Source organism: Calypte anna, chromosome 14, assembly GCF_003957555.1.
Source record: "Calypte anna isolate BGI_N300 chromosome 14, bCalAnn1_v1.p, whole genome shotgun sequence".
In the NCBI taxonomy this organism is placed as follows: Eukaryota; Metazoa; Chordata; class Aves; order Apodiformes; family Trochilidae; genus Calypte; species Calypte anna.
Window position 1 is genome coordinate 9,608,011 of NC_044260.1, and position 27,820 is coordinate 9,635,830.

A 27,820-nucleotide genomic window follows, 5' to 3' on the forward strand; every position below is an offset into this window, starting at 1 on the left:
AACTTTATATATTCTACACATGCATGTGAACACATTGTTCAGGAAGTCATTTCAAAGAAAGGAAAGGTCTGAGTGCTGTGCAAAGACAACACAGCAAATACAGACAAAACTGTCAGGAAGACAAAACACCTGAACACTAGAGACAGTCACTCAAAACTATTAGGAAAGCACTGCAAAGCTGTCACATGCAAAGCTGTCTTACTGCAGCTAAGTAAGTAAGTTTTCACCCTACCTTTCTCTCAGTGAAAAGCATAAGATGCATTATGTAATAAAATATTTAGTGATAACAATGTGCCCTTGCTATTTTACTTCTCTAGTTAATTACCTTTTAATTATTTCATTATTTCAGTCTTAAAGCAGAAAGCAGATTCACACAGAAGTAACAAATATAATCAAAGAAGCAGCAGACATCTTGTCTTACAAAAAACACACTGATAATTAAACTTTGGCCTGCTCTCCCTTTAAATATTAAGGAAAAAAAAATGAGGTTGTTACTTGGAAATGTCTGTTGCATAACAAAACGAAAACCTTACCGGCATTTTCAGCGGTAACCTTGGTGGCAAGTCTGAAATAAATTCTTCAAAACAAATAAGCTCATGAGCATGATGTAAGAGTGCTTCTGAAGCTTGGTTTTTGTGCACCAAAATTATCCGAAAACCATGTCTATGTCTCAGGTCACTGAGTTCCAAAGCAAAGTTTACATCCGCTGGGGGAGACAAAAGAAAAAAAAAAGAACAAGGAAATACAAGTAAAAAAAAACCAAACCAGACCTCACCTGACAAATTCTATTTACCATTGGAAGTATTAGAAGTTTCCAATGAAAGAGCACCAATAGCTACAAGGCTTCTCAGATTTAATTTAAATCAGCAGTGAGCATTCAGTCTCACAGACAAGGCTTTCCTTTTTAACAGTAACCTCAAGCAACTTATCAGCAGGGCATTCAGTCCTGAATACTTTTAAGGCAAACATTTGTTTAGCTTTAGGGAGAAACCCAAGGCAACACATATCAATTAAATAATTGGCTTGCATATTTAACTGTATAGGGTGCTGCTACAAGAATGAAAACAACTCAAATACATTTTGTTCAAAGCTTTCTGAAAGACTGCCATAAAGATTAAATTCATTTTACTTTATTAGCTTCCTGCTGAAGTTGTCCAACTTTAGACAGTATTTATACAGATACACTCAACAAGACATCAGATCCCAATGCTGATTTCACTAAGCTAAGGTTTTGTCTTGCTGCCCTTACTTTTCCCTTGCTGCCACCAACATAATTAAGAATTCTCAAACAATTCAGTTAAAGCTGATTCTCAACACAACACTTGAAAAAAGTGGAAAACACTATGCAAAAAACACTACTGCAGAGACAACTGAACTCTGTACAGATGTGTACCACAAACACTTACTTGACACAAGAACAACAGTGGCGGGTGCAGTGTGTGTATCAGCAAACCTCCTAAGACTCTGTCTGAGTTTGTCATCAGCAGCATTCTTTGCTGTAGCATTAATGTGTGCAACGGTCACCTATGGAAATGGAAATTTAAGCTCCAAACAAAAGCTTGAATAAGAGTTATGCTTGCTTAAATTATTTTTTTAATTAACATAAATACAAGCTTTCACAGGCACTTTTTACTTAACACCTACATGCATTAAATACAATACATACAAACGGTTCTAATGAGCAATGAACTTCAGCTCTAGTTGTTCAGCAGTGTCTTGGGGATGAATTCTGCTGTTTAGTTTTGAAAGGCATCACAACAGCAAAGTTCAGCATTAAGGACCCCACCCATGAACTAATAAACTCATGCACCAAAACCCACAAAAGCCAAAGTTTCAGTGAACAGAAATCACTGGTAGCACAACTGGGAGGACGCAAAATCTCCAGTAAGAACATCAAGTCAGATGCTGTTCAGATACCTGGCAGTTGTTCAGCTCCTGAATAACTTCTTTGTTTTCTTTACTGATGTCACATACACAGATGAATTCTGCCTCTCTGTGGCCTTTAAAAAACTTCTCACGAATCCTCTGTACAACTGCTATAGCTGAACGGCCAGTGGGAACTGAACAGTTTTCAATATCCCAGAAGACTCCAATGGGGGGCAAATTTTCCAGAACTTGTCCTGTTATTGCAACTTCTGGAGACCCTGTATAGGTTTAACAACACAGCTCATCACATCTCCAAATACCAAAATCACCAAACATGCTCTAAACTTGGCACATGTAAAGCTTTATGTTTTAGAGAAGAACAAGCCTAGGAGTTCAGATTTATTTTCTTAAGGAATTTAAAACAAATCAAGTGTTCTCAATTTCTCGAATGCAAAACTTTGCACCTCAAACAAGCCTTAAAAAGAAACTTAGTCACTGCTAAATTTGGATAAAAATTCAATATAAATTCACCCTTATTTTTAAACTCTCAAACAATCAAGTAACATATTAGAAGTTACCAAATACTGAAGTGGCATGCACCATGAAAACTATCTGAAGCTGTATCACACTACTCAGTGGGTGTTACATCAGTAACAGAAATTAAACATGAAAGCTGCCAAAATTCACCAAATTGAAGCCAAACCAAATGAGATTATCAATACAGTGACAGTGATTATAAGAAAATCAGAAAAGTATAGAACAAGCACAAATGCATCCTACAGCTCAGAAGCACAAGGTTAACAGTCTTTGCTATTACAGATTAAGCAGCACAAAAACTTGCTGTTGTTTCAACACTGAGTATCAATTTAAATTTTATCACCACTGAATTCCATTCCCACAAAACAACTGGCAAAGAAAAACAAGGAATAACACAGAATCCTCACAACTCAAAAACAAACTAAGAATCAAAGCTAGCAAAGAACACAAAATAAAGCACAACAGACAAACGTCATGCTTGGGTATACGTTGCCTAGTTACTCTTTTACAAGAAGAACTGGAATTTCATTTTGTATGGCTAACTAAAATGAGCACTGCACCTTAAAAACCTAATAATGGGGGAAGTCTTAAGATGACAACAAAACTAACCAATTTCTTGCACTTCCATAACTTAAGGTTTGTAGCTTTCATACCACCTATGATTTTTCCAACTAAAGCAGTACTAACACTGTAGAAAGCCCATTTTTAGTGCTCTCAAGGTTTTACTGAAATGACAAACATGACTCTTTTACTGCATATGACATTACACTATTGTCTAAGAACAGGCTTTTCAAAGTACAGATGAAGATAATTTCTTTGTACACCACCAGAACAAAATCACTTGCAAGCACTTAAAATTGCTTCATCCAGTTCTTAAAACTGTGGAAAAAAAAAACCACATCGAAAGTCTGCAGACAATATATGGATCACTAGGTAGTCAAAACAAGTAAATCCAAACTAAGACTTTGGAAAAAGACACAAGGTATTATTTCACATTTTAGTTGGCTGTGAGTAGAAGTTTACAGCAATTACCAGAGAACAGTGCAATTTAAGGGAACTCTTCATGTGAAACAGTATTTAAGGAGGACACCCACAATATGCAAATTTCAAACAAATGTGGTTTACCGTATTTCTGTGGTGATTTGCCAAGGCTGCTTGCCAGCAGCAAACTCTTCTCGTTTCCTGCCCCTTTGGTTCCACAGCCATTACATATTGGGATAGGAACAGGTGCAGTCTGTGCACTTGGAGGAGGAATATTTGGCCAGATTTTAGCAGCTATGCTGTTTCTGATTGGCTGTTGGGACAATTTTTCAAAACAGATGTTCATTTAGTATACAATATTAACACACACCATGGCATGCAGAAAACACTGTTTTCCTTCTGCAACAAATGCGAGTTCCTACGTACTGGAGCAGATGTTAAAAGTTAATTAACATTACCACTGCATGAAGGAAACTTCTATCCTGGAGCCTTTCCTAGTGTACTTAGCTCTAGATTTCCAAATGCAAGGAAAGATTCTATTAAATTCTGCAAATCAAGACATAGCATGTATTAACATGTTTTTTTTTAAAAAAGGACCTAATGTGAAATCAGCACAACAAAAAAATGTAGAATGCTCCTCCAAAATAGCAGTCAATTTCAAACACACCAAAATCACCATTTAATGTACTGAAATCAGGACATTTCAGTTTAATATTGTAAACTCAAATTTGTAACTAAGTACACATTTTGAAGTTGAGTAAATTATTTCACTTGAATTTCCTATTAAAATTCAAGCAGTTTTAATCAATTCTAAAATGTATCAAACTGGTATTGAGGTATAAATTAGACAGAACTTAGACCTACCAAACCAAAACCAGAATCTCCTTACAGCATCAGATATTCCATCAGATTTACATATGGATCTTCACTGATCAGTTGCCCAAGGGTAAATGTTAATTGCTGGTCGTGTTTTGTCATTACTATGGCATACTTTAATTAGAGAAGTCAAGAAGAGGTAATTGTCCTTTAAATACAGTCAGATTTCTGCTTGAGTACACTGCAGATCCCATGTAGCCTAAACATTGAGATAACCACTCTTGTCTTATTAACTGAATGTTATCTCAGAAAACAGGCTGTGTTCAAACAAGCTATCTAGTAAATTTGAACTGTGTCAAACTAGAATGCGAGCTGCAACCCATGGAAGATGGTGTTCTGCTCAAGCAATGTTATTTCTACATTAACCATACACCATGTTTAATGAATGAGAAACGTGGCATGTACAAACCTTGCTCAAGCAGTCACTGCAGTAGTGAGAACCCTTTAAACAAACTGAAGGTGCCATGTTTAGGTGCAAAGGGTTGGCGCACACGCGTGACGTTAGCTCCGACTGTGCAATATGTTCATCCAAGTGGCCTGGGGCCCCACTTGTGAATTCAGAACAAGGAAAATAACCAGAAGATGTGCAGCTCTGAAGGGCTGGGAACTGATGCAGTTTGTGCACGTTACCATGACAGGACTGGAAATGGAGTTTTCCACAACAGGGCAGATGTTGACAGGAAGAGACACTGTTTTCTACACGCATGCCAGCAGGAAACTCACTCGCAATCCCTGCCAAATTGCTTCTAGGTGGAGAGTTCTTCAGTGAAGATGCAGACTGAAAAGCCAGTCCTGACCCTACTTGACAAGTAATCGTTCCAGTGCCTTTTGAGTCTAATACTGTGCCAGGGTGAATCAAATTACCACCACCACCACCACCACAATGTACTTGTGGACTACAAGAAGAGTCAGAGCCATGAGCACAGCAGCTTACTTTCGGGGCAGGTGAAAGCTGTATTTGTTGTTGCTGAAGAGGATGAACATCAGGAAGTGGTACTGCTGGGAACAGCTTAGAGCCAGCATTATGTGGAGATGAAGTATCCTTCAATTCTACAGCACCTTTCTTGTTCTCCATGTAGTCTTTCTGGAAAATGAAAGCTCAGTTATGCTCAGACACACAAGTAAAATAACAATTTTATACTATAAAAAGCTTATTTTTAAACTACCATTTGAATAATAATAATAATAAATATCTAAAGTAATATCTTTACCATAACTTGCTGTTCCAGAGCTTTAAGCTAGTAGTTTGGAGCAACTTTTACTTTCCAGACTGAATTTAATGCATATCCTACACTGTAATAAATAATTGGTTATAATAATGGTTCAAAAACCATTCCTCTCTACCTAATACACTTTGCCAAAAGCCTGTCTAGAACTTTTTAAAATACTGAATTCCAGAATTTACTCTGGCTACCTACCTTACATCCCTAATGCATGAGAATAGCAACAGAAGGTACCTGCTTATCTGTTTCCCCCATGTCTTTTACTGAAAATCAGATTGACCATGCATGAATGTTCCTAAACAGCTGGAGCTTGTTTGATCAAGTAATCATCACATTGCACATGCACCTTAACACTTGGTATATTAAGTTTATAAAATCATATTCAGTTACAGTATAGGAACATTTAAAGAAACAAAAGCAAGGAAAAATGACTCATTCATGAAAAACATCACCAATATAAGTAACTAACATACAGTAATAACTCAGAAAACTCTTAATTTGCCTGCAAACTAAACTGCTAAAATCTGGAAACATGAGGAAAACATCCAGACTCTACTCCTCAGCAGTAACTTTGTGGAGCTTTCAAGAAATTGCCTTGCACACTTTTTAAGCAGTCAGTTATATTATTCAAGTCAGAGCTGTACAGAGTAAAGCTTCTCAAGCACTGCAACTTGCCTACCTTCAAGAACACTGACAGAAGAGCTTTGAACACAACTTCAGACCTTGAATTTCCAGGTAGATTTTGTACTCACTATGGTAACTGCTGTCTCACTTTTCTCCTCTGCCCACTAACAGCCTTTAGTCCACAACACCTGCACCAGGATACCAACTGTTCTTTTAATAAAGCAATGAATTACCGTTTTTGAACCACAAGGCAAAGACTTCTCAGCAGCAGAAAAACAATTAGAAAGCTTCCAGAGCCATGGTTTAGCATCATTCTCTTCTTGCTGAAGCCATCCAAACGATCTATTGCAGAGGTTCTCTGTCCTGTTTCCTTCCATCATACAGCCAAACAAAAAGGTTCAACATTCTTCCATCCCCCCCTCCTTTCATCCTTCCCACCTGCTAATGACGAAAAAAAAAGGCATGTTTTAAATAACTTTTAAGATAAAACAGAAAATAAAGGGCTGCCCTAGGAATTCCACTACTGCTGGATCACTGAGCCTGCATTATTTATGTTAAACTTAATTATGCACAGGGGACAAAACCCTGAGCATTCCTATTTAGTACAGAAATACTACTCATGGCCTGCAGCACAGGCAAGCTAGTCCAAAGAAAGCACTATTTAAGTCTATGGCATTATCTACACTGTCCCAGAAATGCTTTGCTGCTGATATGACATAGTTCCTCAAAACTTTCCATGCATTCTCCTGGAAAGAGAAGGCAGGAGATAGGTTTTCATCACTAAATACAGAACAGGTGCAACTGAACTCAGCTGAAAGAATTAAACTGCATATTCATTCTTTTTCCATTGGCTAACAGAACTATATATACACCTGTATTAAACATCCAGCAGTTAGCATTCAAACTGATCTTCAAATTATTTGTTATTTACAAATATTACAAAAACTTTCAGATTTAGAACCACGAATAAACAACAGCAACTAGTTAAAGGCCCAACCACATTATACCAAAAAACTACAATCAGCAACAAAGTCACCTTACCCTCCAACCACGAAGGCATTCATTAGAGTGCACTCCTTCACTATTTTTGCATCTAATGTTAAACGCAGTAAGCATAGAACACATTTCATGGCATTACATTTGCCCGAACATTACTCTGACCACAGAAGTAGCTTGACTTTTTCTTTAAAGCAGAGATGCTTATTCACACCAAGCCTAAGTATCCCAAAATTACGTTGTATAAAACATTAAGCCAATCAAGTTCTACAACTCTGTAACATATTACTTTTAAAAATGCCTCTTTGCACCCATTCGTTTCGGAGCTAAAACGCTACCTGAACAGATGAAGTTATGTTAACGACCTATGTCCGCGCCTTGCCCTCTGCGGCTCGCAGCACCCAGGCTGCTTCCCGCTCGGCCTGGCCCTCAGCCCGGGGGCCACGGCGAGGCCCGACCCTCCGCCCGCCCCAGCACCACCCCAAGTGCTGCCGGACAAACGGCCTCTCCCGCCCGCGGGGCGGCGCCGAGCCCGGGCCCCTGTGCAGCTCCGCCCGGGGGACGGCAGCGGCCCCCGGCCCCGCCCGGCCGCGGCACTCCGCAGGGGCCTCCTCGCTGCCGCAGGGTTGCGATGGCAGCACCGACTAAGCTGGAGCCGGTACACGCGGCTTGCCTGAGCTCTACCCCGCTCGCTCGCCCGCCGCGCCTCACCTGAGCCGCCCCCGCCGCCGCCCCTCACATCCCGCTGCCGCCGCCGCCCCTCGCCCCCTTTGTTGTCCTCCCGCCTCCCTCTCCGCTCCTTCTGCCGCCAAGCGACGCTGAACGCCGGAAAGCAGCCCGCTGCCGCAAAGACGGCTGTCGTAACGTCCCGCTCCCTCCTCCCCGCCGCGCAGCGGGCCCGGCCAGGCCGGCACCGGCGGATTTTAAACCCGATCCGAGCCCGGGGCTCCCGGCAGCACCCGGTGTGAGGCCTGAGCCGGGGTAGACCCGAGTGACACCCCCAGCCGGGGGAGGGTTCTGCAGGAGAGCCCGATCCCAGCTGGAGAGGTGCTGAGGCCGCTGTGAGGGGATGAGGGCGGCACCTGAGGGGACTGGGGAGGCCGCGTTTAACAACACCCGGTGTCCTGGCTGGCGGGACCGCTGAGCAGCGGTTCTGTTCCCCCTCACAGCGAGACCTCCCCCCCACATTCTCGAGATGGGGAGTCCCGGTCCAGACACACCCGAGCCCTGGCCCACAGGGCCGGGCAGAGCGGCAGGAGCCTGCCCCGGAAAGTCCTGCGGAGAAAGTTGCCACGGGGTTCAATATTAGGTAATAATTTTTGACACTTTGCACAGAATTTAAGCTTTCATTTAGAACTTTCTTTCCTGCGTACACACACACACAAAAAAAGAGAAATCTGCTGTTTGGTTATTTTAACAGAAGTGTCAGTTCTCAGTATTGCTCCCATTGTCACATTAGCTGTGTATAAGGAAAATCCCCAATACAAAGCAGTTGCTCACTAACAAGTACAAGCTTCTATCAAGCCATTGAATTAGGTATTAGCCTGCTCCTCATCCCCTGATAACACACCTGAGGCCTGCTGGGCAAACAAGCATCAAGAGTGGGCTTCCACTGCTACCTCAGTTTTAGTAATGTGTAATTGGCAGGGTCTGTGGATGGGAGTAACACTGACAACCCTCTGAAGATGGCTGGGTTTTATTCACTTTGGAATATTATAACTTTGCACATTGATACTTCTCCTTGTCTCAACAACCCTGCCTCTGTTAGTAATTTTACCTTTCTTGTCTTTCTGCAGACATATCCACCTCACAATTCAACAGTTTGCTCAGAAGTCTGGGCCCTGTCATCCAGGCTGGGCTTGATCCTTGTTTGCAGGTAGCTGAGTCTCTCATAGAGTCCCTCTGGTAGAGACATGGTTCTCTCAGGGTGCAATGTTGTTGTGTATCAAGGCCTTAAGAGGTGTTAAGAGTTTTGCTTTGCTTAACACACCAGAGCTATTAATCAGCATTTGACAGTTTCATCAAACATTTGTCAGTTCAGGATATCAAAGGGGTTTTAAAGTATTGAGAATCTATTTCTTGCTTAAGCATATGCAAATCCATTTTTAAATGCAGACTGCAGGGAATTATATAACATCTTTAAAAGACAGAAATAGAAAATAGGCTTAATTGATGTTAAATACTTGCAATGACAGCAAGTTAAATATAGTGATAGCAATATTTGCATATGATATTCTAATACATATGTTTGCTGTGTCTTGTTATGAATAGCAACAGTAATACACATTTTTCTCACTTAAACTTTCTTCTTGCAAACCAGGCAGTGATAGTAATTATAATAACCTTTTAATTAAATTAATTGCTTGTGGATAGTAATGCCTGTGAGCCTCTGGCATTTCTTAGGGTGGTGTTACAGTGTTTTGAAACTGGATAAGAGTCTAAACAGCTGCCTCTGAAATGTGAGCAATTTTGCTGTGTTTTACAAGTATTTCAAGATGAGAAATCATCTTTGTACTCACTCACAGTATCCTGAAAGATTTGTTCAAAGAGGCGAAGTAAAACGTTCTTTGTCACAAACTTACAATGTATATTTGTTTTTTAGATAGTGGGGACATAGTGTGATAGATAATAAAAACTTTACTGAGTAATGACAGAACTGCAAATCCTAGTAACCCAATTTTTTTTAATGCTTAATTTAATTTTCTATTCAGAGTTGTATAGTAGTTTGTCCCCAATTAGTTCTGCTGAACGTCTGACCTCAAAAGATATTTATTATTTTGCTGAACACCTGAGCTGAAAATGTAATTGTTTTGCTCATTCTTTTCAATTCAAATTGTCTTAGCTATGGGTAAATTTCTCTTGGTAGAATATTCTTCCACCAGTGTCCATCCTTTGTTACTGTCCCAGCTGCCTTCTACTGAGTCTTTGGGAGACAGCACATTCCCAGTTTAGACCGGGAGGATCAGCCCCAGCTTCAGGCCTGGAATTTGCATCCCAGCAGCGAATGAAACTGGGCTCGGGGCCTCTGCGTGTGTGTGCCCGGCCCCCCGCAGTCTGTGGGAGGTGCTGCCCGGGTGGGAAGTGATACTCGGTGACATGTGGCTGTTCCCGCGTGGGATGGAGCGTAATCCATCCCTATGGGGTAATTTGTTGGCTTGTTTTGATGCGGGAAACAACTGCCAGACACGCCTGATGACCCAGTGTTTGTGTACACTGTTGGGTAGGGACGCGCCTCCGGTGTTTGGGAAAGGCTCTGCCCACCTCACGCCCCTCCGCGCTGGTCCCACGCGGGGAACCATTGCTTGGCCCCTCCGAGGCGCAGCCCCGTCCCCGTGCTGCGGCTCTTTCCCCCTCCGGATGCTTGTGTCGTGTTTTCTGTAGTGATGACACCGTGCGGAGAGGGAGATGCGTGTCCCCGGCATCTCATACACGGCTTGGTCCTTGCGACAGGGACACAGGAGCTTATGAAAAGGGGAACTTCTGAGTAAAAACGTTGTTGCACAGTAAACGATTATAATCACTGCCACACTGCTTGCTCTTTCAGAAGAGGCCCTTGGAATAAGAATAAAGAGTACTAAATGCAAAGCATTTCCTCCTTCACGGGAAAAGGTGTATTTAATACAGCCCGGTGGCAAATGCCGATTTATACCTTTCACCTCTTGGAAGGTGCAGGTTGTGCTCGCTGTGCCTCAGGAAACACCGGTGACAGTGTGTAGCGTGGTTGAGGCGTGCCAGTGTTGAGCAGGGGTGATCTCTCCCAGGGACGAGTGCCGGGAGCGGCAGGGGAGGAGCGGGGGGAGCGGGGCCGCCCCGGCGCCTTTTGAAAGTAACCGAAGTTTCCAAACCTTCCAGCAGGCGCTTTCTGGCAGCGCTGATTGGCGGAGCCGCTCGCGGCACGTGACCAGCAGCCAATGGGGCGCCCGGGCTGGGCGCAGTCGAGGGGAGCGGCGGCTGCCGGCGCGGAGCTGCGGGGTCCTGCGGCGGCGAGGGAGCGGGGAGGCAGCGATCGGGGTTCGTCTCCGGGGATCTCTCTCTGTCTCTGTCTTTCTCTCTCTTGAGGGCGTCATTGCCGCCCGGGTAGGAGAGTTTCGGTAGGACGCAGCCCCTGCTATCGTCCCTCATCCTGCGGTGGTAACAGGGGCTGGGTAGGGGAGGGAAGGGGATGGGGAGCTGGGTCCTGCGTGTGTGCGGGGCACCCGCTGCTTCCCTCGTCCTTTCGTGTGAACCTGAATCTCTTGCTGCTTAGACATTTCCACGCTTCTTGTCGCGGTTGCTGGTGGGGAGGGGTGCGTGGGAACTTGGCCCGCTGGCCTCGCTCCCTCCGGGCTTCGTGCTCCGAATGGGAATGGGAAGCCCCGGAGCCTGTCTGACCCCTTGGCTTTCAGCTGGAAGTATCGAGGTCAGGTATTTCAGGAGAGAAAACTTTGCGGAATTTTCTTAGGAGTCGCTGGGAACTCGAAACTCTTGCTGCTGGACCGGGATCTGAAAAGCTGAGGGCTTTGCTGAATTAATCCTTTTGATAGAGAAGAGCCTGAAAAGATGTGCTTTTCTGTGCTAGCTGGGGGATTCTGTAGTAATCCTGGCACTCTGGTGACCTCTTCTTGTCTTTCTCTCTTATGGTGATTTCCTATTGTATTGCTTAAACAAGAATGCCTTTTGTGTAACAGAAAGGCTCTTGCAAGGCGACTATTTAAAGAAAATGTAGTTTTCGTAGGATGGTAAAACTACTTTTCAGAAGCAAAGAAGGAGTTTTGCTTGGTTTACAGATTAGAAAAAAAAATCTAAAAGGAGCTTCCCTATCTCTGAGGTGGATAATTCACTAGGACTGTTTTACTCTTAATATTTTATTACAATATGAATTTCTCAGAGTCAGACTAGGAGGCATTGCTGCAAGGATAGGGCAACATTGTTTATCAAACCAAAATATTCTCTTGTTAAAAAAAAAAACTAAATCAAAAACCTCCGAACAAAAACCCAGAACAAAACAAATGCGTAAGGGGTTGTTTTGAGTTCTTTATTCCAGAAGTGAAAAAGATTAAGTTGAGGCTTTCATGCATTTGGGGAACTTGGACTATGATTCCTGAACTGAGGGTCCTTCGTTGTGGGTGGGTGTGGTTTTTAATGTTATTTTCTTAAGTATTTTGCAATTCTGCTTTCACGTGTGTGAAATTGTTTCCTGTAACTTTTATGATGAGGTATTTTTCTCCTTTCAGAAGTCCATTCCCCACCCATGAATGCTTCCACTTCCTGTATGATGTAGTGGCTTTGTAATGTCTATGACCAGTACTTGTTCTGCTTGCAGGCAGTAAATCTGGCAGGATGTCTCTTCTGGCTTTGTGTGTGCAAAAACTAGTAAGGTGCAGCCAGTGTGTGCCTGTGACTTTCACTCCTTGTTTGTTCCATATTCGACAAAACATTGCTGAAACTTTCACCCCCCTCGCCCTCCCCTCTTTTGTAGTGAACCTGAGTGATGAGGAGGTCTTAAATGGTTTACTTGATGACTCTCCAGGCATTTTGCGTACTCTCTCAAAGCTGTTACAAATCAAGGGGAGAAGGCAGCAGACTGGAAAAGCAAAAAGTCAAAGCCCTACCCTTTTCTACAGGTAGTTTAGAAAGATTTATGTGAGAGGGTTGTTGTTTGTTTTTTTTTAAACAAATTTCAGAAAATGAAGAAGCTTTTACTACTTTGTCTAAAACTTGAAACTTTATTTTCAGTTAAGGTTTGTATCTTTCATCTTTGGTTAGTTTCAAAATCTCTATGAGCTAGGGTGTAGTGTAGGTATACAGGGAACCCAATAGGTCTTCTTGGAGGGGAAAATCTCAACACAGCCTATGAATATTTTTCCCAATAGATGTGCAGGAGATACACAATTTTTTTATGTGTGCACATTTTTTTTTTTTTTTGATGTGCTGCTCAGGAGGTCTACTTCACTGTTTCCTGAGTATCATGAATTAGAAGAGTAGAAGGCAGGACTGATATCTAAATGATCTTTGAAGGCATTTCTCCTCTTTATAGCATCAGGATTACCACTAGGAAATGTTTTGCTCTGTGCATCTGGAGCTGAAACTTGGTAGAACTGTGTTTCTTCAGTCATTAAATTTCAGCAATGCAGTTTTCTGCATTGTTATGAGTTGTTCAACACCACCTTTGTTTACTGTCCTTGATCTAGTTAGGTTTCTATTAAATTTATAATGTCTAATGGAATGTTTGCCTCACCCAGAGTTAAACATGGGCAAGTTATCCAGAACATTAAGTTTGATGTTTCTCCATTGTCAAGACTGACTCATTAAAATGCTATTTGCTATTGACCTGTCTATTAGAATGCATCATGCACATCAGAGGGCATTCATTTAATTGTGGTGTCTAGATACTCAACTCTTCAAGTGAGTGTGACCAGGCTGAGGTTCTTGATTCCCCTGTGGCTCTGTGATATGTCATTCCCATTTGGAACCATATCCTGTGTCTGGACTTATGCTGTCACAGGGACAGCTAGATGCTCTAGATTCCTCACTGAGTTGCTGCAATTTATCTGCATAACCTAATCCAACCAGGTGGTATCCCACTGAAACCTCTGTGGAGCTTTTATCCTCATAACTTTGTGAATTTCTGCAGCTAAATTCTCCTGTGGCTCTTTGAGTTATTCAGATATATTTGTGGCTCTCAGCCACACATGGATTGTGATATTTCAGGTTTGAGGTTGGGTAGCTTTCTCTGTGTTGACTTAGGGAGAAATTTTTCACGTGTCCAACAGTTATGTCCATGAAAAACTTAGGTGCTCCTGGAAATGTTAACACAGGAAATTAGAATCTTGAATACTTTGTGTCTTTGAAGTTTATCTTTAATGATAAGTGTCTTTAGGGTTATTGAAATCAACCTTAACTGTACTATCTTTGGAGCTGAAGTTGTGGCTGATGTGTCTCCTCCTCTATTTGTGTTCTGTGTTCAGTGGCACAGCTGTGGCTAAAGTCTGAGATTTGGTGCTCTGCGCTGTGTGGTCGGGGGGGGGGGGAAACCAGTGTGGCTTACACCACACTGCTGGCAATGTGGTGTAAGCATGCAACAGCCTTGGGAGAACTGGGGAAAGGGGCCTGATTAATCAGTAGAGGTTCCTTTCCATGTGAGGTGCATCAGACAGAGCCCTGTCAAGGGCTGGTCTTTACTTTGATCTCGAGGTGTCCAGTGACTTTCTGGGAGGAGCAGTGCACTACTGTGCAGCAAAAAAGTACTGGGGTAGCTCACTGCATTAACTCTTACACTTGATCCTTTAATTTTTCCAGGTGTAAAGAATGAAACAGGAGTTGTAAACTTTGAGGAGTCATCATGGAAGACTTGGCAGGACATAACTTCAGCTCAGTGGAAGAGGAAACCAGATACTGGAAAGAGTTGGCGATGAAATACAAGCAGTGGTAAGGCAGTGCCTTCACTTTTCCAAGCTGTTCAATAGAGTGCATAATACTGCATTCAGAGGAGGAATTTTCTCCCTTGAGTAGTGTTATCTAAGGTGGCTCAGCTATTTTGAGTGGTAGCAGTAGCAATGTTCCTGTGTAAACAGCAGCAGCAAGGAATGGACCTACTTTGCTCTTCCCTTTAGCTCAGAATGTTATTCTGAATGCTATGAAGGGTGAAAAAAATCCAAACTTTTTAGATGTTGATACTGCCAGGTCCTTTCTTAGACCTTTCAGTACTGCTTGTTTAGCTTGCTAAAGGATTACTTCAGTAGAATTGTGTAAGATGCAAGAAAATTTTTCCTTCCACCGTTGTCTCTTTTTCTTAATTTTTACTGCTAGTAAAAAATGGCTTTGTTGTTATTTAAAAAAAACTGATAAAATGAATAACAGATTAAATATGCAGATAGCAATGAACAATGTACAAGCTTAAAGAAACTCCAGATATCCTCAGCACCTCTAGTGTGAAGACAGCCTGGGTTTTTGCTGGTTATTTGGGTCTTTTTTTGTTTGTTTACCAGTTTGCTAGGGTGTGGCTTCCCATGTTTGATGGAGAAACATTTGCATATGGCCCTCCCTGTTGAATATGCATGTTGGAGAAGGGCATAGAGCCTTCTGTGTTAAAAGGCAGTAATTGCTTTTTACCTTCAACATACAAGAGATTTTATTAATTATGATGAGTTCTGTTGCTGGAATTGCTCTCTAGTGCTGAGAATACACAGGAGGAATTGCGTGAATTCCAAGAAGGGAGTCGAGAATATGAAGCTGAACTGGAGACTCAGCTGCAGCAAACAGAGTCCAGAAACAGAGATCTTCTGTCAGAAAACAATCGTCTGCGGATGGAGCTGGAGTCAGTCAAGGTAAGAGTGGGTGATGCATACAGTGAGATGTATACAGTGGTACATAAGTGCAAAGTGATGCAAAGGTGAATGAGGCAGATCTGCAGATCCCTTGCTTTGTGGACAGGGACCTTCAGCATTACAAAGAAACCTAACAGAAAAACTGCAAAAAAAAAAAATCTGGAAAAAATGAAGAAATGCCAGTCTGTTGTCTGCTTGGAGAGTGCTGGGTACCTTGGAAATATTCCTGAACCCCCATTCTCAGATTGTAGCTATGTGTAAGCCTAGATTTGAGATGGGAAGAAATTGGTTGCAGTACTCTTGGGAGTAAACATGAATGTAACAGAGCTGCTGCTCTCTTCCTTTTTCCATCTACTTAGTGCTTTTGTTTGCAGTTTTTTTGCAGTCTGCATTGTGCAGACACAGATAATGTTGCAGAACAATCAAAATACAAATGTTCCTGCTCTGTTCTTGTGTTATATAAAAAAACTCAGTAGTTTAAAATTCTTTATACATAGTTGTATATTTATTATCTGGCATTCCAGATAAGCCTGGAAGCAGAAGTTGGTGGTTAACATGTAGAACTGAGAGACAAAAAACAATTTCAGTCCTGTTTTCATTAGTGAATCCTTCCTTCTGTACCCAAGGAAAAATAATTTATGCTCTTTTAAGCTTGGTTAGCCTTTTGTGAAACTAAGAATCAGGTGGAAAGCATTAACTTTCATAATTATACAACATAAGGGAACTGAGATGGAACTTCTTACCAGAGTGACTTTAGAAATAGTGAAGCTATCTAGAGGATGAATAGTGGTGAGTCTGCCTTATTTTAGTGGCATTGTCATTAAAGATCCTGCTAGTTCCCTGTGCTGTTTGACAGGTTTAGGAATTACTGGTAAGCATTTCTTAAACCTGAAAAATATTGTCCCTGAAATTGAAGTGCCTTTTTAAAGTTTGGTTTTGTTTTCCTTTTACTTAAAGGGGAGGCATAGTCACTCAAGAAACACCACACTGCATTTCTTAGGGCTAGGTCAATACCTGTGGAAGCAGAGATTAATATAATTACACTTCAGGTCAGTTGAATGAAATATTAAACTAATGGGAGTGAAGGGTGTTTTTATAAGTGAATAATTACAGCACTAATCCAGCTTTGCAATACCTTTTGTCTAAGATGTTTTCCAAATTGCTGTCATAAGGAAATAGAACAAAAATACTCTTCCATTCCAGGCAGATGTCCTGTTCTTTAGCACCAACCTAGTGATCTCTTCCCCCTTCCAGCCTTTTTGATAGGAAAAACTTCAAGGCTTGTTTCATTGTATTTATTACATTGCACTGATCTTGTATTAGCAGCAGTATTAAATGCTCTTTGTCTCCTATAGTTCATATGGAACCTGTAGTTTATTTTTAAAAATAAATTTAAGAGGAGGGTGTGGGTTTTTTTTTTTTTTTCTTTAGAGTATCTAAGATGAGAGTCAGGGTCAATGAGCCAGCCAAAGCAGTTAAGAAGGAAATAGTGGGAAACAACATAGAACCTCAAAACGTTGAGGGTAAACACATTTTAGAAAATCTTAAGTTATTCTTCACAGTCGATAACTTTATTAACACATATTCTGCTTGAAACAAACCTTTTAACAATTGGCTATTCATGAAGCCTGAAAAAATGTAGTAACAGCCTGCAGTGAAGAAACAGAGACTCCATTGATGGCTAGATCAGCTGATAGTTTATTACAATTGGCTAAAATGAAAGACTCAAATCTTACAGTTCTGGTCCTTTATATGAATCAATTCAAGAGCAAAACATTGCACTTGTGAAGCTATTGAGCATCAGTGTTAACTGAGCCCATCAAAGGTTGGTGTCTGCATCTAGGTCAGTGCTGGTGAACTTTGCCAGGCCCACACAGCTTGTGCCTTTGAGCTTACCAGCCTAATATGTGTGCTTGCTCCCCCCTGCCAGGAGACAGAGTTCATGCTACCTAAAAATAAATGGAAATAATAATTTAGATGATTTGTTTAGAGTCCTGAAAAGCTAGGTGAAAGTACTTTGCCTCTTAGAACTAGTTATTTTTAACTCCAGCATATAACAATGCTTCAGAGAACTGGAATTACAGCAGAGTCACCACAATGTAATCAAATAAGAATTTCTTAATTCAGGATGGGTTTGTCTCTTCCTTCTCCCTGTCTATGCATTTCATGTGCTAAAATAACTGTCTTCAGATTATCAGTCAGGCTAGGTGACATGTCATGGTTATCAAATTCCTGAGCATGCATTTGTATTCAGTGACTTGAAATGTCTTGTGTTGAAATTCTGGATGGGGATGGTGCTTCAGGAATGCTTTTTATACAGCAGTTTTTGAGTTTCAAAAAAATTTCTGGCATGTTAGAGTGGTCTGATAGCAAGGTGGTGAAGGGGAAAGTGTTGCAGTAGACATTGTGCTGTAAAGCTTTCCATGTCACTTGACTTGGAGCTAACTCCAAATATAGCCACAGCAGCAGGAGAGAGATATTTGATGGAGAAGCCTCCATTCCTGCCTGTGCCTCTCTTGAATGTATCCTTGTGCACATGCTATAAAGGGACAGTCTGGTTTAAGTTCACATCCAAAGCATATTGCTCAGTGTTTTGTGATCTAGTACTCTGAACCTGCTTTGGGCTAATAAAACCACAGGGGCAGTGGAGAACCCTGCTGATTCCACAGAAGTATGCAACTGTCACACTTGGAGATATTTATTTACTTACCTATTCCTAAGTAGTGCTTGACTTTTTATTAGAGTTGAAAATAAGTGGATTCTCTTGCATCCTGCTTTGCATGAAATTATTCTGAGTTTTGCTGTCTGGGAGAGGGAGGAATAGCCTTGTGCTGTGGAGGTTGGAAACTGCTCCCCAGCACCATTGTTAGATAAGTAGTGACAAGAAAAGCTCTGCTGGCTGTCCAGAAATTTGTGAGCAATTGGCTTTGATGGCATTTTACCATATGTAAAGGTAATGTTTCTTAGAAAACTTCACAGCATCTGCCTCTAAAGGGGCTCAGACAATGACAGAATGTGCATTGCCAAGTCCCTGAAACACTCTTTGGTTTGCCTTGGGTAAGGAAAAGATTGAGATGCAGCATTCAGAAGGATACAGACAAATCTCTGCACTGGAAGATGACTTGGCACAGACAAAAGCTGTTAAAGATCAACTTCAGAAATACATTCGAGAACTTGAGCAAGCAAATGATGACCTGGAAAGAGCAAAAAGGTGAGCTATCTCCTTTTCTTTTTCTTCCTGTTCTATCCTAGGAACATTGTGTCACTGAGCTGTTTGTGATGCTGTGCTCATTCATGTTCTGAACTCATCACTTAGGTGATGATTGTGCAGATGAGAGCATTGAGGCAGATGGGAAATGTGATAATTTTTTTTTCCCTTCCACTCCCTCCACTGCACTCTTTCATATCTTATCTACAATAAAAAATAATAATGAAACAAAGCAGACTGAACAAAACCCCAATATTCTCTCCTTTCTTGTGAGAGAGTTCTTCTGTGCTTGAGGGATCTATTGTGACATCTTGTGCACTCTTTCAGAGCCACTATAATGTCTCTGGAGGATTTTGAACAGCGTTTAAACCAGGCTATTGAAAGAAATGCTTTTCTGGAGAGTGAGCTGGATGAGAAAGAAAACCTCCTGGAGTCCGTGCAGCGCCTGAAAGATGAAGCCAGAGGTTAGACAGAAATTACTTGTGTCTTTGCCTCTCTCTCCTGGCTTGTAGCTCCTCAATCTGCTCCTTTATATCTTTTCAGTCTGGTATATGGAATGTAGAAGCAAATTAGAACATTTCAAGGCTGTTTAAACTCTGACTTTGTTCCAGAGCAGCTCACAGAAGCAAAAATCTTCTCCAAAGTTCTTCTTATCTATGGTGATACTTCAGGGCCTTAAGGGTATAAGAGTCAGTCCAGCTGAGGCATATGCTAGTCTGGCTTTTTGTAACCCATGAAGGTCAGCTTTAATAACAATTAATCTGATTGTTTTCTGGCCTGTGAAAAGAGGCGATGAAAGACTAATGGGGCAGTAAAACAGGAGGGCTGTGGCTGACTTCTAGTTACCTTTGAATAGCTTCATATGCTGTCTTCTTGATGTCTGTCAGTAAGGCTAGGTAAGAAAAGAGAGATCATGGAGCTGGAATAACACCTTCTGTTTTCAGGTCTGCTCAGATTCTGTGTCCTTGAGTAGTTTCCATAAGTTAAGTTATAGCCAGGTTGTGGGACAGAAGAGCTCTCTCTATCCTTTGGCTAGACAATGGTGTGGCTTGCACCTGGCCTCAGCTCACATTTCGTTCATGTGGAAACCATGGGAGTACAATACATAGGAACTCAAGCTGTTGGGGAGCTGGAATGTAGCCAAGGTGTGCCAAGTTGCCTTGCCTCAAATGAAGTTAATTCCCTCCCTGAAAAGGAGCCTTGTGAAAGGGTATGAAAATCAAAGCCAGATAATAGCAACTGAGCTCATATTGCAAAAACATCTTGAGTCACAATCCTAGAAAACCCTTTAGTGATTGCCCAGATTTTGGACACAGACCAGGACTAATCTTTACAAGGATAAGTAACTTCATCTCCACAAGAGCGGAGACAAAACACCTTTTGAGCAAAACACCTGGTTTTACCTTGGTGGATACATACTCCAAAGGCTTGTTTTGTTATTTCTTTCATAGATCTACGACAAGAGCTTGCAGTGCAGCAGAAGCAGGAGAAGCCCAAAACACCAATGCGAACTACCCTGGAAACAGAGAGAACAGACACTGCAGTTCAAGCTTCCTTATCTGTGCCTTCAACTCCCTCTGTGCACAGGGCACCCAACATCAACATACCCACCCCTGCAACATATAGAAGAGGTGACTGGCATTAACCAGCACAGAAAAACTATTTGATGTTCTTATTTTTCTATAGTTTCTGGCTAAAGGAGGAATGAGAGGGGATAATAGTTGAGTTTTTACTTTTAATACCACCTAAGTCAAATCACTATGATCTTGGTATACATAGACTGTGATTTTGGGGGGTTGTTCATAGACTGTTAATTTCTATTTGACTTGCAATGTCCAGTAACAACAATAATAATTATGAGGGACATGATGAGTTGTTGGGTCTTTACTATGAGTTCACAACTGTCTCATAGATGTTGGGGGGGAAGGTTTTTAAAAACTTCATTGTCCTCTTTGCACTCACATTACTTGAATTTGCTTCTCTGTAAGAGCAGGTCCTCTTTGAGAGAGAGTTGCTTTTTACTCTGAAGCAGAAGGACACTGACGAGTCACCTTAGCTCTGTTCCCACTGCAGCAACAGAGATGCAGGGTAGGCTGTCAGAACAGATCTCTAGAAATCCAAGCCACAGCATGCCTAGAGACTTAGCTTAGGACAGTGTAAGTTGAGATGTCTCAGGAAGCCAATGCTTCATATTCCCAGTGGATATGAAAGATATGGAGGTGAGATGCAAAAAGGTGAAGATATTGATGTTTCCCTGCACTGTTATGTCAGACTGTCTTTTGTGTGGGTTTTATTGGTTGGGGATGTGTGTTTTGGTTTTGTTTTCAATTTTTTTTTTTTAATGTGCTGTGTATCCTTCTTTCACCTGCCCTTCAGGTCTCGAGGACAGTTACTGTGCAACGCCTCTCACACCCGCTGCAAGAATATCTGCACTTAACATTGTGGGAGACTTGCTACGAAAAGTAGGGGTGAGTGATTACCTGCTAACCAGTGCTCTCTGAAAGGCAGAGCTGTCTGAAACTGCAGCCAGCATTATTTGTGCTGCTGGTCAGGGGAGAATGGGAAGGGTATCCTGCCCCCAAGTTAGCTACGCGTAGCCTTCAAGTTTGGTCTAAACTTTGTATGTTACTGATCAACCCCCAGATAGAGATGGACCCCACTGTGCCTTTCTAAGATGTTCCCAACAAGAGAATAAAGTTTCCTCTACACATTTTTGGAAGTGCTTGTGCAAATGGACATGAGTAAATTAGGAAGGGAACTGCTCCCATGAAAGGCAGAGAGGGTGGCAGGCTGGTGCCTGATGTTCAGAGTGCTTCTGGTGAAGTTTGCCTTAAGAGTCCTGTAGTATTTTGAGCAAGGCCTCTTGTCATTTTTTATACCCCAATGTTGTACTGATACACATGCTTTTTGATGGTCTGAGCTGAAGAACTGACATGGCTGTGGAGTAACCCAGCAATAAAGGTGAATGAAGTGATCTGGGATGCAAGCATGTAGACAATAGCATATCTGTAGTTCAGTTTTCTCAGGTGTATGGCCTATTATGTACACTTGGATATTAGCTCAAATGAACATTTAGTAATCTAAAAAATGATGCATGTAAGAAAGGTGTCAAAATCTTCCTGACAAAACTAAAGATTTTGTGTTCTTGATGGTGAACAGCATCAACTCCTTATCCTCCTCTACTGAAAGAGAAATTCAGCTTTGGAGAGGCGACTGGCTTCATCTCTTCAAAAATTAAGAACTTGTGTGGCACCAAGGTCTAGCATATTCCTCTACTAGACAACTAATTCTAAAAGACACAAAGAAACCCAAACCCACAATAAAAAAAACAAACACAAAAGCAAAAAGAACAAACCACAACAAGCAAACAAACAAAAACCACTGTTCATGCAGTTTTGGTGTGCCACAATGCCATCTTGTGAAAAAGAAAGGTGATCTCTAACATTTGTCTCCTCTGTGTTTACATTAGGCTTTGGAGTCCAAACTTGCATCTTGCCGAAACTTTGTGTATGACCAAGCTCCAAGCAGAACCTCAGTGTCCATGTACATGAACAGAGATGTGCTTGAAACACGCCCGAGCCCTCACCAGCCTTTGTGTGATGGAGGGTGAGTGCTGGTCTCTGCTGTTGTGTCTTAGAACCCTTGGTGTTAGAACTTAGTTATTGGTGCTGTACAAAAATTGTTTTGCTAGAGGCAGATTTGTTTTCAAGAGATGTTTCATATCAGTTGCTGCTGAAATTGAAAAACTAGCTGAAATCAAGTTTTGAAACCACAAGTTCAAAGCAAATGTATTTTGTTATAAATACATGTATTTTGTTATAAACCCCGTGTTGAAGTGGGGTGAAATACAACAGAGGATCTCTTGTTTATTGGCTCAGTTAGTTTTATCCTTTATCTTCTTGTACAAGTGATGTCTCTGGACCATTATGGCATGTAGGGGCTTATCACAGCTAAGGTTCTCATTTGTAGAAGAACTGGGAAAAAAAGCAAATAATAGCTTCACTCAATTTAAATTTTTTATGGTTTCTAAGATGTCTTTCCAAGGAGCAGCTGACAGGAAAGTTCCCTGACTTGGATTTTAAGTTTATCTGCACACTTGAACTTGATTTTTTTTATTATTATTATTATTTTGTTTTTGTTTTTTTTAAACAAATGAAGAATAATCAGCAAGGTTATCTCAAATTGCAGTTCCATATCTGCTTACACCATGGAGTCTTGTACTTCACATTCTTTAGGTTCTCTGTATTAAGTGCCTATAGTACATTTTGTTCTGGACTTGATTTTTTTAGACCCTTGTGCTGGGAATACTGGTTTGTCCTGTTATCCAGTGACCAAAGTTGTTGTGTGGAAGGACTTCTCCACATTGTACTTGTTATCTCAGTTTAGGGTGAAAGCTTCTACAGGAAAGCCTCATGGGCTAGGCATTATATATTCATGCAGCTGATTATATATCTATGACTGTAGCTAGAACTTAAATTCTAACACCTGTAAAAGAGCTTCTCACTACTCAGAGGGAAGCTCAGCCCAGTTAAGTAATGGGCTTACCTAGTGCTCAGAGTGTTATTCTTTTATCTGTAGTTTTCTCAGGCTAAATTGTGTTCTCTAGAACTGTCCAGTTACTCTAAAGATGGTGAAACTGGGCAAGAAGTGCACTAACTTCTTTTTTTTTATTTGCAGGTTAGTCAAACGCCTGGAGTTTGGAACTCGCCCTTCAAATATTCCGGGACCAATGAGCCATCCCTCACAGAGTGTTGTCAAGATCCTGCTATGAAAAGCCTGGTTGTTTTTGGAAAAGGAAAAAAAATATTTTAAACTTAGTTTTAAAGTGAATATCAGTGAGAAGCAGGCAGCAAGTCTAGGGGTAGGAGAGAATGGAATAAGAAGCTGCAGTTGGCAGTGGCCTCTTGTAGCCTTGCCCAGTCTGGACTCTTGGCAGAGTTACTGTGGTGAAGTAATACTGCCTCACAATGCAGGACTTCAAATTGCTTTCTACATCAGTTGCTCCTTGAAAAGTAAATAGCTCCTTGAAAGCTGCTTCTTTTGACACTGCCAGTCAAAGCCATTGTCCCTCTACCTATGATAGAGGCAGTGTAGCTCCTCAGGCTTTGGCTTTTGGTTTTAATACAGCACCATGGTGTTCTGGCTTAAAAACTGGTTGTGGTGGCTTTCTATTATGGGTGTTGTGTTCTGCAGTCACTCAAATTAGAGGAATGGTTTTATGTGGATAAAGATGTATTTCTGCGGGGAAGCTGCTCAGCTCTTCTTGGGGTGCTTGCTGGCCAGAATCTCTTCAACAGTAAAACCTATCTGTAGGTCTCTGGTTTTGTAAGCAACGACTTGCCATTAGGAATAGGTCCTAGTGCTTGGAGTACTTGGGAAATCCTAGAGCTAACAGCAAGGGAGGAGACTTTGCACTGGCCTACTATATTGACTTTATTCTTTTTTTTTTTTTTTTTTTTTTTTTTTTTCTTTTTTTTTTTCATATTGTGGCCCATAAAGCCTAGCTGTTGTAGGAAGCAAGATACCTGATGATGAAATTCATAGTTCTAACATCTCAATATGTGGGTTTTACTGCTTTCCAAACCTCCCTTTATTAATGTGCCTTGTGTATTAGTGATTTTTTTTTTTTTTAGTGAGAATATGCTTTCAGCTGTTACTAAAGTGGGTTTAACCTGAAAGTCCCTTATGCTAGACAAACATATATGAGAATTATTTTAAAATATTTTTCCCTCCCATATGTTTTTTAAATGAAGAAGTTTCCTCAGCAATATTAATGTAACTTACCTCCAAAATTATCATGACTAAACAATTTTTGTTTTTTTGCAAGCACTGGGGAGACCTTACTTGAGAAAAGAATGTGTAAATGTGTTTGGGTTATTTGTTTTGGTTTATTTTGGATTTGGTTTGTTCTGTTTGGGTTTTTTTGGTATTTTGTTAAGAAAATCCTGTGAAAATGGTCACTGATGCATCTGTTTCTCTGGAACAGGGAATAACCACAGATCTTTCCCTTTATTCCGGCTATCTACAAAGTTGGCTTAACTGAGGAGCAGAATAAAGCTTATTTTTAATGCTAGTTGTTGATTCATTTTAAATTTCTTTTACAAGTTGTCACTGTGGCTTATGCACAGATGTTTGGTACCAGTTTTTAATCTATTTCTGATAATGAAGCTGAAAGAGATATTGTTCTGTTGAGCCATATGCAAAGATTTTCATACATCTGTTCTGGTGATTTCCTACTCTGGGGAATGTAAATACCACCACAGCTAAAGATGCCTCTGGGATTTACAGTGCACTGTAATATTTACAATAACATTACACTTCTCTCTCTGAAAATCTTGAATTCTGGTTGTTTTAACATTGTTTTTATTCTTTCAGGCAGGGAGCTTGCTCTTACCCATGAGGAGCAGAAGCATGTGGCTACTTTGATATTTATGCTGGCACATGGACTGTGTAGCCTGGAAGATCAGGGGAGACAAGTTGCATTTTCCATATCTTGCCAGAATTTACCTGTTTGGTGAGCAAGTTGGCTTGCAGTCAGATTGAGACACACCATTGAGATAAGGTAGAAAGTTGGGAAGTTATGGCTGTGCTAGAATGATAGATTTTACAGCTAATATTATTAATGTGATTACAGAGGTAACCAGGTAGACTGTGGGTGGATAGGTTATTGAGAATTATCAAAATAACTTCGTCCAGAACAATCACCTCTGTAATGATACAGAGAAGTATTTTTGGGGAGAGGAACTTCAGTTCAGCCACTGTTGCAGAAGGATGCTTTCTGTGGTGTTATTAAAGAAACTCTGGCTCTATTTTGTCACAAGCTTTGCTGAACAGGGATTGGAACCTGAGTTTCTCAAGTGATTGGCAGTGCTGTAACCATCTACCATCATGTATGTGAATTTCTTTTAGAAGAGCTCTGTGTTCAGTTTACTGGTTCAGCTCTGAGCATAGGCCATTCTTTACCAAGTCTGACTTCTTGGTATTCTGGTTCCCACCATGCAGGCTCACAAGCTGTGTGCTTAACAGCCAGATCTTGAACAAATGTATGAAGCTGGGCTGTGTGGCTGATTGAGCAATGAAAAGGTCTTACTTGACAGCTTCTAACCCCCCACCTCTGCAGCTTGTAATCTTACTCTAAATAGATTCTTTACACTCTTCCTTTACTTTTTCATGAGAATTCTTTGGGCTCTGATTCTACTGTCTAGATGGTGCCTTATCTGAATCTGCAGTTGGTGTATTCTCAAACAATGCTTAAATTTAGATTATTGCATTACCTGCTAAGGTGGATGTTTTTAATGACTTGTTTTCCCTGTAGTCACACTGCTTAAGGTTCACTTGCTGAGAAATCTCAAGCATCAAGGAAGTGCTCTGCTCAGTTCAGACTAATTCTACACCTGGCCTTGCTGTGCATGGCTCTCTGCTGCCCCAGTGTGACCACCAAGCTAGTTGCTATCTGAAAGCACTAGAGCTGTGTGGATTTGTGGCAGGTCTTCATAGTTTCCAGGAGTGGGCTTGGTCCTGTTTGGGTGCTCCAAAAATAAAATGTAATTGCGTGTTTATTCCTTGATGTAGAACATCTTGGCTTAGATCATTGTGCTTGGTGTGGGCTGCTGTCTCTTATTGTTCTCTGACTGGGATAGAGGCTCTAGTTGGAAATATCCCTGTACACAGAGTCTTCAAGAGTGGGTTCAGTTGCCTAATGACAGACACTTAACACCCTGCCTGCTTTCCAGCACTGGAATGCTGAAAATCCCCTTCAGGCCCTGTGTTGTGTCTGCCAGCCTTTGGATACATCCAGGGCACCTAGATACGTGTCCATGAGGTAACCAAACCTGTCCCAACTACTTCATGTCACCTGACGTTCAGCTCAGTGTACATATTTTTTCTTTAATTCCTTCAAAAGCAATTGATAAGAAGAAAACCTGATTTTGTTCTAATGATTACAGGTGACCTTTTCCAAAAAGTATTTGAATTGTAAAGAAGCTCTACTGCATATCCCATTCCCTTTGAGTATGCTGTATTGCACACAAGTGACACAAGAGTACAAGAATTGCACACAACACAGGAATTGCACACAAGTGACAAGTTTTATAGTCTTTTATTAGTGTGTAAGCACATCCATGGTGCATATAAAACTGTAACAGTTGACTTAATTTGAACAAATGATATTTTACTTTTTCAGTAAGTGATTAAAAAGGCAATTCCACCTTGTGAATGGTGCATTGGGGGTGTGGTAACCAGGAAAAAGCCTATATTAATCTAATACTCAAGACAAAATGAAAGTTCAAGAAAAGACTAACCGACCAATGAGCATTTTTTTTTTCCTGCAACAGTCTTGCAAAATCCTGTGTAAACTATAGTCCACTGGCATTTAAATCATCTGAGCTACTAGAACTCACTGTCTGGAAGATTCTTGAAGTGAATTACTCAGTGTTAAAAAAATACCCCACCTTTTCAAATACACTTCAAGGTAAAACACATTTTGTAGTACTTTTAAAGTCATTCTATAAATCGGAGACAAGGCAGTTGTGCTTTTATCATTGTCAGAGGAGTGGGTGTATGTGACCTTGACACTAAGAGTAGACTTACACAGTGCTAAATATCATCCTTCCTCCCCTTGCTGCAGTGCAGTATTTAAAGCGTGCTTATTCACTGGCTTTTCCATTGAAATCTCCATCTCTTGCATCCATTTCTTCATCACCTCCATCTGTTGAATTTTCAATTACTCTTCTGCCTCCAGATCTACGAGGTGGAGCAAAAGATGCTGGCTCATTTCCCCTCCTGCAGTTGAGAGAAAAAATAAAACCAGACAGGTGTTAGTTCATTTGCAGTCCTCACAAATAAGCATAGAGTTCTGTAACAATACTTGTGGGGCTGATATTTTTTTTTTTTAAATGTGGGACAGCCAAGAGTTGTGGGCCTCTAATACAACTCTGTTCTGTAGTATATAAGAATAATCTGTGGATAGGTTGAGACTCCCTGTTGCTTGGAACTGTGATGGGAATCCTGGTATTGTGCTTGAGGTTGTCCTCTGGTCTCATCTGCTCCAGTATCCCTATCTTCATTTCACTCATTTCCCTTATGGGTACCGCAACTGGTTGTGGTTGGAAGGAATGGGAAGAAGGGCTGCTTGTAGCCACAGCAGCAAGGGAATGTCCTTCCTGTCCCTTTGGAAGAACAAGGAGAAAGTGAGCTTGTGCTGA

General features: G+C 41.2%; 3 protein-coding genes across 7 annotated transcripts in view; 1 reads left to right on the forward strand and 2 right to left on the reverse strand.

The window, feature by feature from the left end:
• The window catches only part of MARF1 (meiosis regulator and mRNA stability factor 1), a 23,621-nt gene extending 15,647 nt beyond the window's left edge, over window positions 1–7,974 (reverse strand). Inside the window, exons 1-7 of the mRNA XM_030459542.1 lie at window positions 7,815–7,974; window positions 6,341–6,548; window positions 4,670–5,344; window positions 3,529–3,697; window positions 1,918–2,144; window positions 1,407–1,524; window positions 534–706 (exon numbers count right to left, since the gene is read on the reverse strand). Coding sequence (XP_030315402.1) covers window positions 534–706; window positions 1,407–1,524; window positions 1,918–2,144; window positions 3,529–3,697; window positions 4,670–5,344; window positions 6,341–6,487 — 1,509 coding nt within the window. The 5' untranslated portion in view covers window positions 6,488–6,548; window positions 7,815–7,974. The remainder of the gene's footprint in view (window positions 1–533; window positions 707–1,406; window positions 1,525–1,917; window positions 2,145–3,528; window positions 3,698–4,669; window positions 5,345–6,340; window positions 6,549–7,814) is intronic.
• Window positions 7,871–24,690, forward strand: NDE1 (nudE neurodevelopment protein 1). 3 transcript variants are annotated; one of them, XM_030459544.1, is made up of 9 exons: window positions 7,871–8,412; window positions 14,382–14,510; window positions 15,256–15,409; window positions 18,472–18,620; window positions 18,945–19,081; window positions 20,069–20,248; window positions 20,994–21,085; window positions 22,087–22,223; window positions 23,295–23,395. In XM_030459544.1, exons 2-9 carry the CDS (start codon window positions 14,425–14,427, stop codon window positions 23,386–23,388), a joined length of 1,029 nt encoding a protein of 342 aa, XP_030315404.1. In that variant the 5' UTR covers window positions 7,871–8,412; window positions 14,382–14,424; the 3' UTR covers window positions 23,389–23,395. The 3 variants fall into 3 exon arrangements, with proteins under 3 accessions (XP_030315404.1, XP_030315403.1, XP_030315405.1); XM_030459543.1 differs by lacking the exon at window positions 7,871–8,412 and adding an exon at window positions 11,036–11,114 and having other exon boundaries at window positions 23,295–24,690; XM_030459545.1 differs by lacking the exon at window positions 7,871–8,412 and adding an exon at window positions 11,176–11,194.
• Window positions 24,691–26,685: 1,995 nt separating this feature from the next.
• MYH11 (myosin heavy chain 11) overlaps window positions 26,686–27,820 on the reverse strand; it is a 55,223-nt gene continuing 54,088 nt past the window's right edge. For all 3 annotated transcript variants that reach the window (XM_030460231.1, XM_030460229.1, XM_030460232.1), the window contains one exon: window positions 26,686–27,398. In XM_030460231.1, the coding sequence (XP_030316091.1) occupies window positions 27,263–27,398 (136 nt within the window). In that variant the 3' untranslated portion in view covers window positions 26,686–27,262. The remainder of the gene's footprint in view (window positions 27,399–27,820) is intronic.

Coding starts and splice junctions, on each gene's coding strand:
- NDE1 (XM_030459544.1), top strand. CDS start 14,425: ATGGAAGACTTGGCAGGACATAACTTCAGCTCAGTGGAAGAGGAAACC. Junction 15,410..18,471: donor TGGAGCTGGAGTCAGTCAAG/GTAAGAGTGGGT, acceptor GCCTTGGGTAAG/GAAAAGATTGAGATGCAGCA. Junction 19,082..20,068: donor CCTGAAAGATGAAGCCAGAG/GTTAGACAGAAA, acceptor TTTCTTTCATAG/ATCTACGACAAGAGCTTGCA.